Source organism: Capra hircus, chromosome 14 (genome assembly GCF_001704415.2).
Source record: "Capra hircus breed San Clemente chromosome 14, ASM170441v1, whole genome shotgun sequence".
In the NCBI taxonomy this organism is placed as follows: Eukaryota; Metazoa; Chordata; class Mammalia; order Artiodactyla; family Bovidae; genus Capra; species Capra hircus.
In genome coordinates, this window is record NC_030821.1 from 53,965,034 (window position 1) to 53,984,781 (window position 19,748).

Sequence of the window (19,748 nt, forward strand, 5' to 3'; positions counted from 1 at the left end):
CATATAAAGTATTTTCTCATTATAGTCTTGAATTAACTCTTAATTCATTTCCTGAATTAAGACTGAATATATTTTTATACTTATTAGTCTTACTTGTTTCCTCTCTCATAAAAGGACTATCCTATCTTTTGCCCATTTCTGTATGGGACTATTTTTTTCTTAAACTAATTCACAGGAGTTCTTTATATATAACTGTCTTTGGTCAGTTATGTTAAATTCCTACCAGTTTCTAGCAGGTCTTTTTACTTCCTTTAAAGTATTACTTACTTTAAGTACTTACTTAACTTTCTTTTGATGAACAGGTTTTAATCCAGGCAAATTTTTCTCTTACAAATAGAAAGTCTTTTCTCTTACAAGTAGTTCCATTTCATGTCATTTAAGAAACCCTACTCTATCCAAGGTCACCTGAGGAAGTGTGACTTCCAGGGTATCAGAAGCTTTGAGGAATTTCAGCTGAATACAAGACAGAAGGTGTCATATAAAAGTGAATACTAGGATAATGACTTGCTGCTCCTTTTATTTAAAAAAGAAAAAACGCATAACCAGTAAAGGAAATCTTAGCAAACACCACTGATTTGTCCTTTCTTATGGAGCCAAAAAGGACTAGAACAGACAAGGAACACATCCTTCATCACTAGGATGCCCAGAGTATTTGAAAGCAATTTTTGCTGGAAAGCTAGAGTGCAAACACAAGCATATCTAAGAGGAAATACACAAATGAGGAACAGTACCAGGGAAAAAATGGCAAGGACACATGATATCCCAAATGCCAAACAGTTAATCAGTGGGGGAAATGACTTCCTGACGTGGTCCTTTCAAAGTCTAAGGAGAGTCAAGTTTTCCCTACTAGCATGGCCACTGCACTGGTTCTCCCTTCCACCCCTCGCTGATGAATCACTTAACTTAACATCAACATACTGGGTTGGCCAAAAAGTTTTTTCAGGTTTTTCCATCGCATCTTCTGGAAAAACCCAAACAAATGTTTTGGCCAACTCAATACATCATGGCTCTCTCATCTCCACATCTGCAATGGAAAGACAATATGCAACTAACATAAGCACTAAAGCACCACACAAAAACAAACCTATTTCAGGGCAAATACCTGATCCAGATGATCTCTGTCTGGTTTAATGACAGGAAAGCAAAAAAAAGCCAGAGTCTGAAAATATTTTTTTCACACACTCACACTCACAAAGACACTAACAAAACTACAATGAGTTCAGATAGACACTGGGGAAAGATAAAAGACAAAGAGGGCAGAAAAAGATAATCTGGGGGGTTACTATAACCTGGCTGCGGTAGTTACACAAATCTACAAATGTGTTACAATTCACAGAACTGTACACCCCAAAAGAGCGACCTTCACTGTAAGATTTTTTAAAATTTTGTTAAGGATATATACAACACAAACATTTATAGAAGCTTTACATTTTCCAAATCTGAAAGCAACCAGATGTCCTTCAAAGAATGATTGGTTAATGAACTGTGGTAAATCCATACAATGGAATGGTAGTAATTAAAAGGAACAAAGAACTGACTGGCAAAACATAAATTCTGAAGATACAGTGCTGAGTAAAAGATTCCAGTGTTAAAGTTCACATGTAATTTCATTTATGTGAAATTATGGAAAATGCCTTACGGAGACAGAGAAAAGATCAGAGAATTACTTACTAGAAGGGGGAAGGGAGCACTTGACTAGCAAGAGGCAGCAAAAGGTATTTTTCAACTTTACTGTACTTTAATTTTTAAAATGAGAAAGGTAAAGAAGCTATGGAAGAGGAAGGAGTTTCTAAAAATGATAATTACAGGAAGCAGAAATAAGCTTTCAATAGTCATCTTTGTGCTCAATAAAATCAAGATGGACTCTGAAACAAGGGATTCAGGTAAGAAAACAACAGGTACATGCCAGGAGCCAGCGTAAGGAATTCCACCCGTGACAAGGTCATGCGGCAAGAGCTCTGATGGCAAGGCTAATCAGACCTCAGGTTTTCCCCCTGGAATTTCCTGAGCATCCACCCCCCCAAAAATAAGAATCTGCCGGCCTTTGTTCTCTGCTTTTCCACTTTTCTGATATTCTCTGGAAAAAAGTCAAATCAGGGCTTTAGTCTTCTGCATTTGAAAGGGATGTTTCAGTTAAACCCCCTCTGATTGCTCTCTAGCTTGCCTAACAGGTTCCCCGGACCTCTTACAGCTTGTGAATTGCTTACAGCCCCCCAACTGGGAGAGGCACAAAACTTAAAAGCGTCTTAAAGATACAGAGCTTTTTCTAAAGAGTTAAAAATCATATTGGTGACGGGTTTTCACTGTTGACTCAATGACTGCTGCCAGACCTCCATATTCCTTATCTTTTAGGCACCTGGGAGGATGTTAATCAATGCAAACGGGATATGGAAAAAGATATATAATAGTTTTGATGCTAGCAACACTAGACTTTTGAGTTAATTACTTTTCTCTTTGTTATATATCACTGCACTCCTCTTGTGTTCTTGCTATGTAAGAATGTAACTTTATTTAGTGCTTTTTGAGAATGGCACCAGACTGTGGGAAGATCAACACAAATAAGTCTGGTTGACAAACCCTTATCAGAAAAAAGGCTGTAAAATGTTAATTGGTCCTTTTGGCTGGAAGATGATGTAAATTACCTGAGACTTGTGTATATAATTAGGTATGCAGGGAGAAAAGCCTGGTTTTGATAATAATCTGGACTGCTAACACTGCATAACTTTGTGTTACCCATTGATCTCCATGTTTTATCAAAAGTATAAAAGGCCTTCTGAACAACAGAGGCCGGCGCCAGTCGCTGGACTGGTTTCCCCCATGTCTCTCTTTCTCTCTCTCTTTCTCCTTTTCTCACTTTCCCTCCCTCTCCTCTTTACTTTAATTTCAGGCTGAATTCCCATCTGGGGCGCAGAGGCTCGCCAAGTCTACTTACTTGCCCTGGCTGTTAAGACCCGCGTGAAAGGGAGCCTAAAGCGAGGCACCCTGAGATATTCAAGCAAGCGCCGGTGGCCCAACATAGATGGTGCAAATTCCTTGTCTGGAATTTTATTGGTCTTCCGCGTAATCCAAGTTATTCAGCCCTCTTCCTCCACTTAATTTTCCTACTACACTGTTGTTTCTTAATCTAATATCAATAAATAAATTTTTCTCACGCCAACGCCGTCCACGCTTCGAATTCCCTGGATCCACCAGGGCTGGACCCCGGCAGGTATAAAAGGAGACATGGATGTGATAATGTAAGCAAACTACTACTGTCTGTGAGGAACAGAAAGCCTTACAAATTACAGAGTCAACAAACAGTCAAATCCATGACATGGAAGTTCAATTCTGAGAAATTCTCCAAATGCAAAGAACAATAATAAAGATAAGAACCAATGGCACGGAAGGACCAAGATTCAGTATTATTTTTTCACATTACTAGGGAGAATAAAAAAAACTTGGCCTATAAATGAAGGAATAAGGAAAATTATGAGAGACCCACATTGCACACATTCCACACACATGTTCACACTGCAAGAATAAATTTTGTGCACACATAGAGAAACAGCTATTTCCAAAGAAAGAAAATTTAGGCTGGTCTCAGACTTCTCCATAATATAAAACTATAAATAATATACTATAAATAGAAAACTATAAAACAAAGCCTGAATGAAAAGACTCTGACCCAAGATTTCTATATCCAGATGAAACAGTTGCTCACATATCATGGCCAAAGAAAGGCATTTTTTGGATCTAGAAGCGCTTAATAATTATCAAATTACTCTTCCTTAAAAAAAAAAAAAATTGATGATGGTAATAAGTTAGATTCAAAATTAAAATGTCAAAGGTGGGTTTAGACATGTTATAAAAAGACTGGCAGTAAGCCATGAAACAATTTAAATGCAAAATTTTTAAGTTTAAATCTTTATTGTATATATGATTTTGAAGCATAAATAATTCCTGACACAATTATAAATAAAACTAGGATAAATTTTCAAATTGCGTAGAGAAGAAATGTGAGAATATGTACAAGGGTGACCTATCCTTACTGGTGGGAGGAAGAAAAGCACAATCACTTCTTCTGATTCACTCTTTGTAAAGGTGCTTACAGTGGGGCCACTGACTCCACTGCTGAGCTCAAAAAAGCTACTTTTGATCCTCTTTTCCCCTTACTTCCCACATTTAACCTGGAGAAAACTCAAGGATATTCAGCAATTCATTGGTAAGGCTGAGCAGTGCTTTTCACAGTCAGTTGTATCGTGCTGAATTGTATTCAAAATTCAGCACAGTGATCACTAGCACCAGAATCACCCGAGATGCTTGCACACCAGGCCCCTGATTAAATGTACCAGATTTTCCTAGAGTGGGATTCAAGAAGCTGCGGTATCAGGAAGCACCTTAACTGATATTTGTATGGCGTAAGTTTTGGAAACTACTGCCTTAGGATCATTATTTCCAACATTATTGAGCAGTGAGGGCTGTACTTGAAACAGTTCCCTCTTCTGTACAGACTAAGAAGCCACAAGATACTTAGGTTCGCACAGAAACAAACCACTGATGTTTTACAGATAGAACAAGTTGAAGTTCCTGCTTTATCTTCGTTTCTACATAGAAGCTTTCCATCGTAACCAACTTAATTTACTGGAGAAGCTTCTAATGAGCTCTGCTTTACTAGAAATTTAAATGTATTATGAATGGAAAAATCTGCCAGTTGCCTACTCCATCCATTCTCTTCTCCTCCTAAAAACAGAACTCTGCAATTTACTTTTGTAGTTTGGGACAGAAAACATTCCTCAGCCCGTCCCGCTCTGTGATCAAACCCTGGCCAACCTGAGGCAAGTGTAAACAGTGTTTAACTTCAGGGTCAGTCTCCCTTAAAGTCTCACAGAGGGCAAATAACAGAATCAGAAATCGAATTCTGCAGTTTACATCTAAGTCCACTTCCTCTCAGTTCTAAGCTGTCTTGCTAAAGTCAGATCCTCACTATTCAATATATTCTGTACAAATGCTATAAGTGCACAAATTATAAATATGCCTCAGGAATATTAAGGGAAAATATCTATTTATCATAAACACAAAATCAGCAACATTCAGACATTTAAAAGCTGTTTGTCTCAAACTCCAAATACATATTCCCACAAAATTAAAGTTAAAATATCAGTGACTAGAATCCTTAGCCAGTTCTTAATAACGAATGCAGATCTCGGAGCTCTGATGAACAGACTCAAAGACTTTTATCATCTCAGAAGTATGAAGAATAGGCAGGAGGCAAATTCAGAGTAAAGGTTGCCCTTGGGAAGGCATCTCAGGCCTTCAAGGATGTTTGCAGAGTTCTGTTCCATAAGCTAAGTGGTCAGTTTCCTTCAGGGTAATGTTCTTAAACTCAGAATGTAACACCACAAGTCATTAAAGACTATCCGTCCATACATACCACCCCAATGAAAAGACCCTACACACAAAAATTACTGTACTCTTACCCTACGCATGGCTTCCTCCTCTTCTTGACGCTTTTCATAATGTGCAAAGTCATCAAAGATTGAGGTGGTATGCTTGAAAGTAGCAATTATTTTAAGCACTTGCTTAGCTTTTTCTAGGGGTACCTCTTGAGTGTCCCTTGAATTGGTAACTGGTTTGTTGTCATTATTTTCTAAGCGAATATGCCGTAATTGGTTATTGGGGACATCTTTGACAAAGATCCATTTAACTTCAAATTTGCCCTTCCACTTATCCTGAGACCAGACTCCAGCATACGCATTATAGTCCACAACAGACTTCATCTCAGCCACTCCACAGAAGTGTCCACTGCCATTCACACTGAAGAGCAAATAGAGTGGGCCTTTCCCATTTAGGGAACGGTAAGCCGCATCCAAACGCTTATTCCCATGCTCAGTACTACACCAGATAGAGTACTTAATGGAACGGTGTATGTCATCCTCAGAATAGCTCTTAATTATGAACACACGTCCGTTCTTCAGGTTCCAGTCAAAGTCTTTGGGATTGTAGTTGTTTATGGCCTTTAGCTTTTCCAGCACGGGATGCACTTCCACACTCGATGGGGAAGCGCTGACAGGAACGACACCTAGACCAAAGTTTTCACTGCCCGCTCCATTGTTCTGGTTGAAGCCGGCCCCCCTGTTCCGGGGCGCCACCCAGCGGTTCTGCAGCTGCGGCTGCGGGGGCTGCACTTGGTGAGGCTGGGCCTGTGGCTGAGGTCCTTGTGGCTGCTGCGCTTGTGGCGGCTGAGGCTGCGGTTGAGGCAGTTGGCTCTGCACCAGGGGTGGTGGCTGAATTAATGGCTGAGGCTGCTGGATTATAGTCTGAGGAGGCAGAACTGGTTGGGTTGGTGGAGCCTTTACCACTGACCCTTTTTCATCCCAAGTTCCAATATTCATGTTGTGTTTTATAGGAGGTGGCGGCACAGCGGAACCCCCGATTCCCACATTGCCCTTGGGTTTAAGTTTCGGTTGAGGTTTGGCGGGCTTTCTGGCAATGGCAGCCCAGGAGGTGGGTTTTGGTGCCGCACTGCTAACCGGGGGCACACTATTGGTTGCGATGCTGGTCATACCACTGCTGCTCAATGCTGTTCCTACGGTTTTCGTCACTGCAGCAGTTAGGTCACCACCGATTTTCAGTCCGGTCATGCCTTGCTCGATACTGCTAATGCCGGGCACCTTGCTCAGAGTATCATTGCCAAATCCAGCCTGTCCATCAGTAATAGCTCTCCCAAGAGAACTAGGTGGATAGCCGTAACTGCTACTATAAGCAGAACTTTGTGTTGATTGTCCCTGAGATCCACTTGTCCCCCATGTAGAGAAATCAGCATTACCAGGAAAAAAGTTAAATCCATGTTGACCAAGAAATGGAGGGGTATTTCCTAATGCCCCAGGCTGACTGAACACACCGTCTGGTATATAATGATGCTCTCCATTACTCATCTGTCCATAGGTTGTCAGATATGGCATAGGCTGGTCTCCAGCTGTGGACCATGCTGCTTCCCCAAGCGAATATGGAAATCCAATGGATGGAGCATAGTAACTAGGCATGTATGGATCTGACATTGGTGGATAGCTGTTATTCTGGAAAACAAAAGATCACAGTCAGGAATGATGTACGATGTGGGGGGAGGGGAACACCCCTAAAATCAAATTGTTTTAAATAAATGGGAAACAGATGTACCCATTTCAGATTAAAAAATATATATTTTAAATCTAATTTTACCAAGAGAAAAATTTACTGATGACTATTTTAATATATTTATAATAAAATTACAGGTTTTTTTCAGGGGGATGCAGGGTTAGGATGGGGATTATTTTTGTGTAAGACCCAGATCCTCCGGGCACAACTTAAAAACACTCTAATTTCTACAAAAACTTGATTTATAAACTTTGCAGAAACACTGATTGTTAGCTTTATTTTAAGCCACTGATGTATCAAAAATTTATGAGTAAGGATTAAATGAACACAGATGATGCCAAATAATACACAAATTGCAGTATATCTATGATGGAATCCAGTCCAGTAATTTTGCATTTTTATAAAAAACAGAGAAATGTTCACACTGAGAAGAAAAAAAAGACTTAATATTATATAAATCCATATTTAGTTTTGCCTTGCTCATTTTGAAAAACAAAATGAAATTCTAACGGTTTCTTAATGGTTGGTAACAGGTACCAACCTGTTCTCTATGTTCTAAATTTTACACAATATGGTGGTGGTCCAGTGGCTAAGACTCCACACTCCCAATGCAGGGGGCACAGGTTCAATTCCTGACAGGGGAACTAAGATCCCACATGCCATGCAATGCAGCCAAAAAAAAATTATAAATACTTTAAAAAAATTTTACACAATAAATTCACCAACTTCCTGATCAGAAATTTAACTTAGAAATTGTTAAGTTCCTACCATTTTTCCCAGAATTACTGTAATTAAATTGGCCTTTATTTTGAATAAAATGAACTCATCATTCAGTGATGTCAAAATTCAAAGCTTATTAAAGAAAAAACTCAAATTTGTTAACTAGCCAATGTAAAAAATAAAAGTCTATGGATTTCTTTTGAAGGTAGGTTTCTTGTGCCCCAAATATGTCTAATACAGTCAGCCCTCCAGTCCACAGGTTTTGCATCCATGGATTTAACCAACCATGGCACAAAAACACTCAGGGGAAAAAAAAATGTTCACTAAGTTTCAAAAAGCAAACCCTGAATTTGGCACATGGGCAGCATGTTCCCATGGCATTTACATTTTATTTGGTATTATCAGTAATGTGGAGGTGATGTGAAGTATACAGGAGGTTGTACATAGGTTCTATGGTACAGATGCCATTAGGGACTTGAGCATCTGCGAATTTTGATATCAGTAGGGTCCTGAAACAAATTCCCCCAAGGGACAATCTGTAATAGATTTTCACTCTGTATTCATGGTGTGACTTTTAAAGCCTTGAACAGAGCTTTAAATTTTGTAAAATTCATCAAGATGAAAAAATTAAGCTAATATCCAGTTGAGACAATTTGTATTCCTTTCCTAAGGGGCAATACCATTTTGAAGTTTAATTATTCACTTTACATTCTAAGTATCCTGGAGCAAAGTGCACTGGCAGGGGGTGGTACGCGCGGGAAGGGCTGTTACTCTCTTGGGATTATTCCTGTCACTGCTTTCTCACCCAAGAAAAAACATCAACATGTGTGACAATCACATCATAGATACTACCTGGAATTCATTTTATTTTTTAAAAGGCCTATTACTAAAAGTTAAAGTGCTTTACTATTAAGGTATCTGTGATATATACCTCACAACTGTTAACTGTACACTATAAGAAAGTTAATCTAATATTGTCTTTTGAAATAATTTTCTTATATAATTAAATGAAAATAACAAATAAAGGTTGCATTTAAATAAGTAAGACACAGATTTACCGAGTATTTCCAGTTAAACATGAACTTAAAAACAAAAAACAACTGTCATTTAACAATATTAAAAAAAAAAAAGACTTTAAATACACTTGACATTAAGTAAATTCCACTGTATTCAAAACTGGAAATATGTCAACTATTTATTTAGTTTTTAGATAATTATTAACCATATCCAAAAATATATTCAAAAAATTCTCACAATATTAGCATGAAGGAAATGAAGCCTGAGGAATGCTGAAAATCACCAAGAGTGGTTTGATAAAAAAATAAAATTCTTGAAGATAATGAGCAAACTTCATTAGACATGGATACACTCACATCTGTGTCTATAATTCAATCAGTAAATTACTTGTTAAAGTATTCATACTGAAGTCACTTGAGAAAGCCTAAGTTTAGACAATATAAACAATCAAGATTTTCTTAATTTTTAAATTTTTTCAAGTTATTAAAATTCCCTTTATTACTTTATTATTTATTCTAACCAAACACTTACTAAATGTCTACACTGTAAAAAATACCGACATAAGATATTCACGCTAACGGAAAACCTACAGTTAAGACACACAGCACAGGAAGTGGAATATATTCCACACAAGGGAATAAGACAGCTAAATGAATATGCAGGTAATCACTTTCGAAGTTTTAATTTAGAGTATTAGCCTGAAATCTGGACTCAGTGCATCTTTACCTGGATGTGGGAGTGGAAAAACAAAGTGAAAAGCTTTAAAGCTCATTCTTCATGATTAAAGTGTTTGCAAAACCATACTCATAAATTATGTTGAACATTCCTTCTTTACCCTCACAAACGCTGAATTCTGCACAAGTTACATATCAAGTTTCTAATTTGTCTATACATGTCACATGATTCAGGTATCAGCAAACTAAAGAGCCAGTGAGCAAATATTTTAAGCTTCACAAGCCAAATACAGCCTCTGGTTGCAGTCACATATTCATCTTTTTATAACCCTTTAAAAAGCTTCAAGCTCAAGGGTTTCCTCAAAGAAAACAGGTTTTGGTCCCTGGATCAGTCTGTTAACCCGGTTTTAATAATTATCTATTTATAGTGATTCCTATTAAAAAAAAAAACAAACCCTGTATCATTAGATTCAGTGGGTAACAAATTTTTGCCATTTCTTTCACTTCTGGGGCTGGACCAGGTCCAAACCCTTTTCGTGTGGAGATTTTTGTTAAATATAATTATTTTTGAATCATGAGTTTTACTTCACCCCTAAATTAGTGATTGTATCAAAATACTAAGTTTAAATTGCTTTAAAATGTGCTCCTTTAATCACAAGTATCTTGTTAGACAGCTCAGGCTAGTCAGCAGAGATGCACGGCTGTCCATACCTAACTCCAGAGCTATCCACAGTGATCACAATGGATAAATGGCTTGCTCTCTCCAGTTGACCAAACAATGCTAACTAATTCCTAATTCTTTCAGTAGTTATAGCTGAAAGAGAAGCTTTTTTCTTATCTCTGTGAAAGAAAAACCTGAACAGTCTCCAGTGGGGCTAGGGTTTCAGTTTGGGTTCTAGTGAAAACAAAGTTTTGGGAAACTACTCAAAGTTTAAAAGTAAGATACTGTAAACACAATTTGTATTAGCAGAGCTTTGTTATAAATGGAAATATTTTTAAATGTTTTGCCAAATATAAAGTAAATTCTTAATTGTTAAGTGGGACATCAATTAGGAAAGTACCTTGGGTAAAGAAGGGGAACAAAATTTCTACCTACTGATGATGGAAAACAATAACTCAAAACTATCTTTCACCTTTTACTTCAAATCTGGTACAATGAGGTATAATCAATTTAACAGTTTATATCCAAATAATCACTTTAAAATAGTTTATTCATAGTGAAGTTTCACTTTGTTGTTTAAAGATATATGACCTCTAAGCAAAGTGATGTGAAATGTTTGGTATTTCTCTTACTCAAGAACTAATTAGTAATAGGAAGATAACAATATGTACACACAAAAATTGATATAAAATTCAATGGATAGAATGAAACATACTTGTAAAGTAACAGATCCACAAATCCTTTACCTAGAGCATAAACTCAGAAGTACAATCTGGAGAGAGACCATTTAATTATATAAGGTAGATGTGATGCCAGGAGGTATCTAATCTAAATTCTAATCCCAACCCATCAGTTGTGTAAAACCAGTATCAAGCTATTTAAACACTTGAGTTTCCTCAAATATTGAAAGAAATAAAAATAAGGTACCTAGGACACACTAACTATTCAATCAACAATAGTTGTATTCATTAATACAATTTAACTTGCCTTTTGAAAATATAAGTTTAAAATGTAAATTAATCACCAAATGCATATAATTTCACTCACATTGACCAGCCTGGATCTTAATAGTATAAAGTCACGGTATGACACAGTAGTTGTACTAGGACATAGGTTCAGTTCTCTACTCTTCCAGTTTCTATGTCAGTGACCATCAGATCATTTAATTTCTCTAACCTTGTTCCTTCACTGGTAAATGGGATAGTACCTGCTGCTCTAATCAATTACAAAATTTAAAAATCTACCTGTTAACTGCAAAGTGCTAAAGTATAGGAGTTAATCTTATTTTAATTTAAAAACAAATATAGAAAAGATTAAAAATTCTCCCTTAGAATTTCAATCATTTATAATTATCATTTCTTAGCCTTTTTTCTATTATCTCAAATGAAGTTTGAACAACAGTAAGAAAAAATTCATGATTACTGTTCTGACCTGAGGGCACTTCAATACAACTCAATTATAACTGAGTCTTTCAGCTATACTAATACCAATTTTTACTTCATAAATATCCAAACTTCAAGAGAGAATACTGTACAATGTCTTTGAAGGTCAATATAAAAAAGGTTAAAGTATTATTCACCATTAACAGCATGTCTGCAGAGAAAAACGGAAACATCCATTAAAAACTTGAGGTACTTCAAACTCCAGAACTAACTTACTGAATTAACAACAAAAAGTTGAGTTTAATATACTTTTAATGTATATGTGAATTTTATTATTATTATACTTCTTAAAAAGTGTAATACATGCATATGTAATCACATAGGTGTTGTAAGAAAATGTAGCATCATACATTATACTCAATTAATCTGAATTATTTCACCAAGCATACTTCTTCATTCCTTAATTCTAGCAGTTAACCTAATCTACTTATTCAATAAATACTTAATGAATGCCTGCTATATGCCAGATACAGCGCCAGTCACTGGAGACAGAAAGAAAAAGAAGATGGTCTTTAGCCTAGAGCATTTCGCACGTTTACGACGGAAGACAATCTAGGAAGGACAGTTACAGAAATAAGAACAAAGCAAAACAAAACACTTGAGCATAAACAAGAGGGAGCAAGTAACTGGGAAAATCAGAAGACTTCACTAAGTGATATACATATGAGACTCTGTATGTGTAAACCATACATATAGATAAAAAGTTTGAGATCATGAAAGAAAATATTCAGAAAATATTTATGTTTTCAGAAAATAAGTCCTATTCCCTAAATAATGTAGATGGATAAGTTGGCCAAAGATGAGTCAGGGAGAGAATGGAGTCACTTCAATGGCACTCAACACTATGAATATACCTTCTGTGGTGAAACTTTGCTAAGTCTTTAAACAGGACTACGCAACAGACTACGACTTTAAGACCACCACTGAGTGCCAATATGGAATCCCCAATCAGGAAATCATTCCACAGGCAGAGATAATGAAAACCTTACCTAAGGGCAGTAACAACAGGGACAGAAAAAGATATTTTATGTTCTTAGTTCTCTATACCTCTTCTCTGATCAACACAGCTAGGAATTTACTACCCAAGCAGACAAATTCAAACTGTGGTGTTTTTCAATTTATTCTTCTTAAATCACATGGCATCTTTTAACAGTAATTAAACCTGAATTTTCAATCAACTTCCTTGTTAGACTATTTTGAGGAATTATAGAGAACTAATTTTAAGTCCTGAAGGACATTTACTTTTTAAATTACTATGAAAATTATTTCCTAAGATATTGAGCACTAGGAAAATAGAAGAAATATACTGCCACAGAAGTAAAAGACCAACAATCTGTTTTTAAAGCATCTCTGAGTTTGAACTGATTTAGCTCTAAGTATATAAAACAAACAGTAAAAACCTTTCCAGACTAAAGAATACAATTTTTATTATTTATAACAGCAAAATCAGATGAAGGGATTTCAAAGACCTACTGTGTTTTTCATTGAAAATTTAATTAAAACAATTTCGGCTAGGTCAGTGCAAGAACCTATAAATACTTGCATAACTTTAAATCTCCAAATAATTACTTCAAATATTTCACCAATAGAAGTTTTCACTAATCTACTTTAAAAGGTCAATTTGTATTTTCTATTTCAGCTAAGTAATCACAACAAATTTAAAATTTGTAAGGCTTATCTTTAAGATTTCAGATAATTTTCAATTTTGCTCTCCAATAAAGTCAGTTTTCAACATTCTATAGTGTTCATGCTCATGCTCAGTTGCGACTCTTTACGACCCCAGGGACTGTAGCTCCCCAGGCTCCTCTGACTATGGGACTTCACAGGCAAGAATACTGGGGTGACTTGTCATTTCCCTTTCCAGGGGACATTCACAACCCAGGATCAAACCCGTGTCTCCTGCATTGGTGGGTGGATTCTTTTACCTGCTGAGCCACCACTGAAGTGTTAGTACCATTTCCCCTGATTAGATCATTATTTTCAGTTATTACAGAAAGGTAACTGGTAAAAACCTATTCATTAGTACAAGGAGGAGGTGGTAAGATATAGTCTCACTGGTATCAAACTTTTAAGACATCTCTTTAAACAGCACATTACATTGATTCATCATTGATTTAAGTGATTTAATTGATAGAAAGCATAAGACCTTTTATTTAAACATCACATTAAAACAAACCTTGTATAGATGTTTTTGCCTCAACATAAGGAAACTTTTATGATAACAATTTAAAAACTGGATTCACTAATGTAAATGCCCTTACACTCTTAAAAAAAAAAAACAAAAACAATGACTTTCCAATGCTTTATGTGAAATTGTATGCAGAATTCCAACATATAAAACACATAAAATGCAAAGCACAGCTCTGGTTGCTACACAGGTGGGATCCAGGTTACCCTCCCCAGGTCTCCCCTAGGCAGACCTGAAGCATCTCTGTGGAATGCCAAAAAACCAATCTTCTAAGTCCCTGTGACAAATAAATTATGAAATATCTGTTACCAAATAAAACAAGAAGATTCTTAAACAGGCAGCAATTCTCAAACATTTATAATTCATTAAAATATCTTGAAAATAAAGTTTGAACAAATATTTCAGAAAATACTCATACTGTACCCTTGCCTTAGACATTCTATTTTACATTATAACACACAAAGTATAAAATCAAATAGCAAAAAACAATTCAATTATTTAAACCAAATAAATTTCCCAAACTTATCTAACAATGGAGACCTTGTTAGCAGAGTATCTACTATAACTCATTATATCAGAATTTCTCAAAAAACTGGAAACACTGCCATAAGGGATGTTAACTGAGATTACTGTCTGGGCCCAAACAGAACAGAGTACTATTTATTTTGTTTAAAACCTTCACTACACCCCAACAAATAATCTTCCCCTACTTTCCAGTGATACATTCTTTCACACCCATAGGTGGAAAGTAGATTTGTTACTGAGACCACAAAGTTAGATTACATAAGCATGAAATAATTTTTTTTCTTCTTTTAGAAGTAGCCAAACTTCTTGAAAAAATGTAAATTTTATCACTTATTTTTATTTCTTCTCATTTATTTATTCCCTCCCAACATACTCGAGGGATGTAGATCAACTGATAGAAGGGAGTGTGAGAGAAATAAACAGATTAGGTTGAACACAACCATAGTTCTCCGAAGTCCTAAAAATAATCATACATTCCACAAATTGGGAACTACTTTTTGTTGAAATTTTCTCTGCAACTGCAAAGTTCTATAACAATATTTGGTTCCTTGTTCTTTTATTAAGTTTAAAAACAATCTAGGTTAATATTTCAAGGTACATTTTTTCATGCATCTTTTTATAAGGAAAATTAAAAGTAGTTTCATTCCAAAATGTTGTCTCTAAAAAAACTGGTTAATAATGAAAGCTTATTTGTTAAATTTATTTCCAGTAGTGGTATTTTTATTAACAGAGATGCAGAAATGGAATACAGAGACTAAGGAATATCTTTTGGTTTGGTCAATGTTTAAGTCTAAATTATTCCTGTATATAAATTCACAAGATTATTTGTGAAAAATTCAAGCAAAGAACCTCAAAAGCCACTAGTTACTTGATTTGATGAAATTCTCTATGCTTACAATATATAAGGCAAGCATGTTTATCATCTTTAATTCTATTCCTTATTATCAGGTTAAATAAAAATGTTAAATATAATAACCAAAAATTTCAGGTACAAACTGTCCTCTCCCCAAAATTTCTACTCAATTAAACCTTGCCATTTGCTTTGGCTATGAAGACATGGCATCAGCATTGAAAGATTAAATTCAGCAGTCAGTCTAACCACAATATATACAAAAGCTCATCTTTAAATCTTTACATTTCATAATTGAGTTTTAGCCATCTACAATTTCCAAAGAACTGCCCTGTGTCATAAACCCGCAACTGTTATTCACTAGTGTGTAGGCACACTAGATTAATACATGATATGGTTCGTCTCATTCAATTAAAACATCTATTTTAAAAAATCAATTGTTTCATTTCCTAAACATGCGACTGTCAGACTTACCTGATTTGTCTGGCTACTTAAGTATGGCTCAAAATCATCATCATTTACAGCATCTTTTTGATGAATCGAACCGTTTTGTACTGAAACTAAAAAAATACATTTGTATTAGATATACTGTAATTATCTTTATGAAACTCATAGAATAACCTAACATTTTCAGTATTTTTCAAGTCAGCTTGGAAAAAATTATCTTGAGTTCTTTGTTCTTTTCATTAAAAAACCCCCTTAAGGATGAACTTAATTTTGGATATAAATATTTATATGGCACCGAAAACTTACAAATCTTGTATATATAAGCCTAACATCACATAAACACAAGCTATATATATACACTTCCCACTACTAAAAACATAACATAAACATCTCAATTTCAACACTGTCGTAAGCAAACAGTTAAATTTAAATGTTGGAAGGGTTTGCTAATGCTATATTCGAATCTAAAATAACCACTTCAGGCAGTGTTGCTGACAAGATAGACTTCTGAATGTGCTCTACCTTTGCTAAATCACTGTAACTATTCAGCCCAATAAAGACAAATAAATAACCTTGTTTGCTAACCAAAGTTAAAATAAGTATCTTAAGTATCTCCAGTTAAAGTAAGAATTCACTTGTAGTATCACAATATTATCATAAAAAACCTAAATAAAAAGGGCCTTAATCCTAAACAATAAATAATGAAGACTTTTACAAGAAAGTACAAATAAAACTAAGACACTGAAGTGAAGTCGCTCAGTCGTGTCTGACTCTGCAACCTGTGGACTGTAGCCCACCAAGCTCCTCCGTCCATGGGATTCTCCAGGCAAGAATACTGGAGTGGGTTGCCATTTCCTTCTCCAAAGACACTGAAGATAACCATAATATTCTTGCAACGTATGAAAACACCAGTTAGAGGCTGATTTATAATGACGTGTTTGTTCAGAGATCACTTCCATCAGTGCTCTGTATAAAGCTGCCGTTCTGGACACTATGTCGGTACTTTTAAGCAGATTCAAGGTGGTAAAAAGGCCCTGGGTATGAGTCCAAAATCCAACCCTGAGAGGCTGGGAGATCTCAAGTTCATAACTTAGCCTCTCTAACTCTACTTCCCTGTTCAAGGAGGTTATTAATAGTACCTACTTCATCTCATCTGAGTATTCAATGACAGTATTTAATAATCTTGGATATTATTATTACATAAAATATTACAAGATCCAAATAGGACTAAAAGATTACTTCAGGACCACATTAACAAGTTTACGACTAATCTCTCAGGTACCAAAAAAAGCCCTTCAATACCTGAAGATTTATTGCTGAAAAGTGTATTTTGAAGTATAACCATTAAATATGAAATATTATAGATTAAGGTTAGGAGCAATGGATTTAAGTTGTGTGTTCTTGTATAATAGCATCTCTATTTTCCTTTATTATTCCAACAAGTTTAGGGACCTAAACGAAATATACAAGTTGACAGAGACATGGGAGCAAAGCTAGATAAAATACCTTGTGTTTTGCCATCCTGGGTACCAATGATTACTCAAAAACTACTACTCTCTGAAGCCTTCAAAGTAGACCTCTCGTGAATTCTCCACTGCCCCTCGAAGCCTCTAAGAGAAACCTGAAGGTCACCACAATCCTGGCCTTACTGAGATGGTTTAACTGTATTTGATAAGGACTGTATCAATGCTAGAGCTGAGCTGAATGTGCTCCCTAGGAGTTACATATGTAACAACTACCAGAAACAAAATTAAAGCAGAGGGTACCTTAAGTTATTTTTGGTGGACTAATCATTTCAGCCCAAGAGATTTTAATATATCTGTTCTTTACCACTCCTTTATCAAAAGGCTAGTTATGCCTGATCCATTAATCTCCTGAAAAACATTTCTTCACCACACTCCTTGACTGGTACTTATGTGTCACTGGTATGTATTTGACAGTATCTGAAACAGCTACCTAGCATGAAGTTAAAACTATTTATCGCTTATAATCATTATAGAGTCTCAGAAATTTATTCTACACTGCTAAAAGTTTTTTTATAAGTAGCTGCTTAAAATTAACCTAAATATATATTATACTATTATTCTTACTCATTTCCTGTTCTTTCTCTTCTGCAAGGCTGAGACTAAGAAAATATTCTCATACACAAAATACAGCACTAAACACAGTCCTGTCTTTTATAAATGATGCATTAAAATGTCTTAAGAAGTCCTAAAAGATTATTAAAGGACTATGTCAATCTAAGGATAAAAATGTTTTGTTTCAAGTATTTCACTCATACTGATAAGCAATTTGCATCAAATTAGAATCTGAGTAAGAAGCTAGTCCTTGAGTCTCAGAAGCATACCTTTCTTAAGGAAATTCAATTGTCTTAAAGACTCTAGGTTTTGAACATCCCTTAATAACAGTTTAATGTCTTGGAGACCGAAAGCCATTAAAAAAGTAATGAAATCCCAGCCAATTCTACAGTCTGTACAAGTTCTTCAGGGAAAAAAGAACAGATGACTTACATGATTCTTCGCCTGTTTCCTCTGCTCTATGAAGCAGAGTCAAATCAAGATAGAACATGGGCCTTAGAAGTCAGGTGATTCTTTGCTCTGGTCCTGACTACATCAAGTTAGGAAAGTCAACAGATCTGTGCATCATGTTTCCCCACCTATAAAAACAGGGACAATACCATATACCCTCTATCTCCTTATAGGGATCTTTTGAGGATTAATAAAATGAAGCCTATAACAACAGTGCTTTGCAATCATTTCCAGAGGGGGTAGGGTGGGGAGAGGATACAAAAGATATTGCCAAAATACAAGGCATTTTCCATTGCTTTTCTGAAACACTAAAAAACAGTCAAATTTATCCTAATTTTTTAAAATTGTGGTACCAATGAACATTTCCCTCTGTTCAGAGGGGTACGGGAGGAAAGGAGGGAAAAGATAAATTCCTTTCCAAATATGTGCCTATTTTTAAACTTAAGGGAAAGGAGGAAGCAGGCAGCAAGGCCTGGGGCTACAAGGAGCCTGGGATCTGACACTTTTTATCTGTGGTGCCTGCAAGGAAAGGAAACATTTTAATACACTTTTTAAAAATATATATATACTTTTATTCCAGCAAGCAAAAATTCAGCTTGTTAATAAATAAAATGATATTAAGTCAGCCTTAAATTATGGGCCAATAGGTACACAATTATCCTTAAATTTCTACTATCCTGCAGTACTACCCTGGCCAAGAATAACAGAGTTCTAATACTTAACATAGTGATAGCCTATCAATTAAAAAGAATTCCAACTGATAAACAAGTAAACTTAACAGTGTTATTTATGCTACAAAAGCATTTTTGCCTTACAAAGAGATTGATACTGAATTCTTTGCAAATTTTTGCTCCTTCAGTACATTTAAGGACATACAGAAAAATACTGGGTAGAAAATCAAGACATTATAGCCAGGAATTAGGCTGATGCTGTCAACTGAAGACTATTAAGAAAGGAAATTCACAGTCCCTAAAATCATACTAAATCAACTAAAAAGGGGCATGCTTTTCAAAACTTAAGATAGTTCCTCTGAGATATGCATTTTTCATAAGTTTGTTAAGTTTTGAGTTTAACTTTCATACTCATCTTTAGAATACTGGAGGTTAGTTCACGGAAAGTTTTTCTGCTTCATAAAAATAAACAGAATAAATATAAAGCGATTTTACTAGCTTGAAAACCAAGTCAACTAAGGCAGAGCAGTTTTTTTCAAACACACAGTTACTCATAGTTATCAGTTTGCTGGAGGTGCTGCCTTCTTGTAATTCTCCCCGCAGAGGGATAAAAATACAACTAATGTATATATGTATCTGTGCACTTGGAGTATCCACTAATTTACAGCATCTTATGTGTTAGTGGCTCAGTTGTTGTCTGACTCTTTTGCGACCTTATGGACTGTAGCCCACCAGGCTCCTCTGTCCATGGAATTGTCCAGGCAAGAATACTGGAGTTGGTAGCCATTCCCTTCTCTGGGGGATCTTCCTGACCAGGGAACGAACCTCTGTCTCTGCACTGCAAGCAGATTCTTTACTGTCTGAACCACCAGGGAAGCCCCAGAAGCATCTTAAGTCATTATGAATACTTTA

The 19,748-nt window shown here is 35.7% G+C and overlaps 1 protein-coding gene across 7 annotated transcripts in view; it reads right to left on the minus strand.

Annotated features, from left to right (window-relative positions):
• The window catches only part of YTHDF3 (YTH N6-methyladenosine RNA binding protein 3), a 34,491-nt gene that overhangs the window by 11,867 nt on the left and 2,876 nt on the right, over nt 1–19,748 (minus strand). For 2 of the 7 annotated variants that reach the window (XM_018058463.1, XM_018058459.1), the window contains exons 3-6: nt 18,148–18,293; nt 15,665–15,750; nt 14,048–14,092; nt 5,457–7,055 (exon numbers count right to left, since the gene is read on the minus strand). In XM_018058463.1, coding sequence (XP_017913952.1) covers nt 5,457–7,055; nt 14,048–14,092; nt 15,665–15,750; nt 18,148–18,205 — 1,788 coding nt within the window. In that variant the 5' untranslated portion in view covers nt 18,206–18,293. The remainder of the gene's footprint in view (nt 1–5,456; nt 7,056–14,047; nt 14,093–15,664; nt 15,751–18,147; nt 18,294–19,748) is intronic. The other 5 variants (XM_018058464.1, XM_018058461.1, XM_018058465.1 and 2 more) reach the window with 3 other exon arrangements.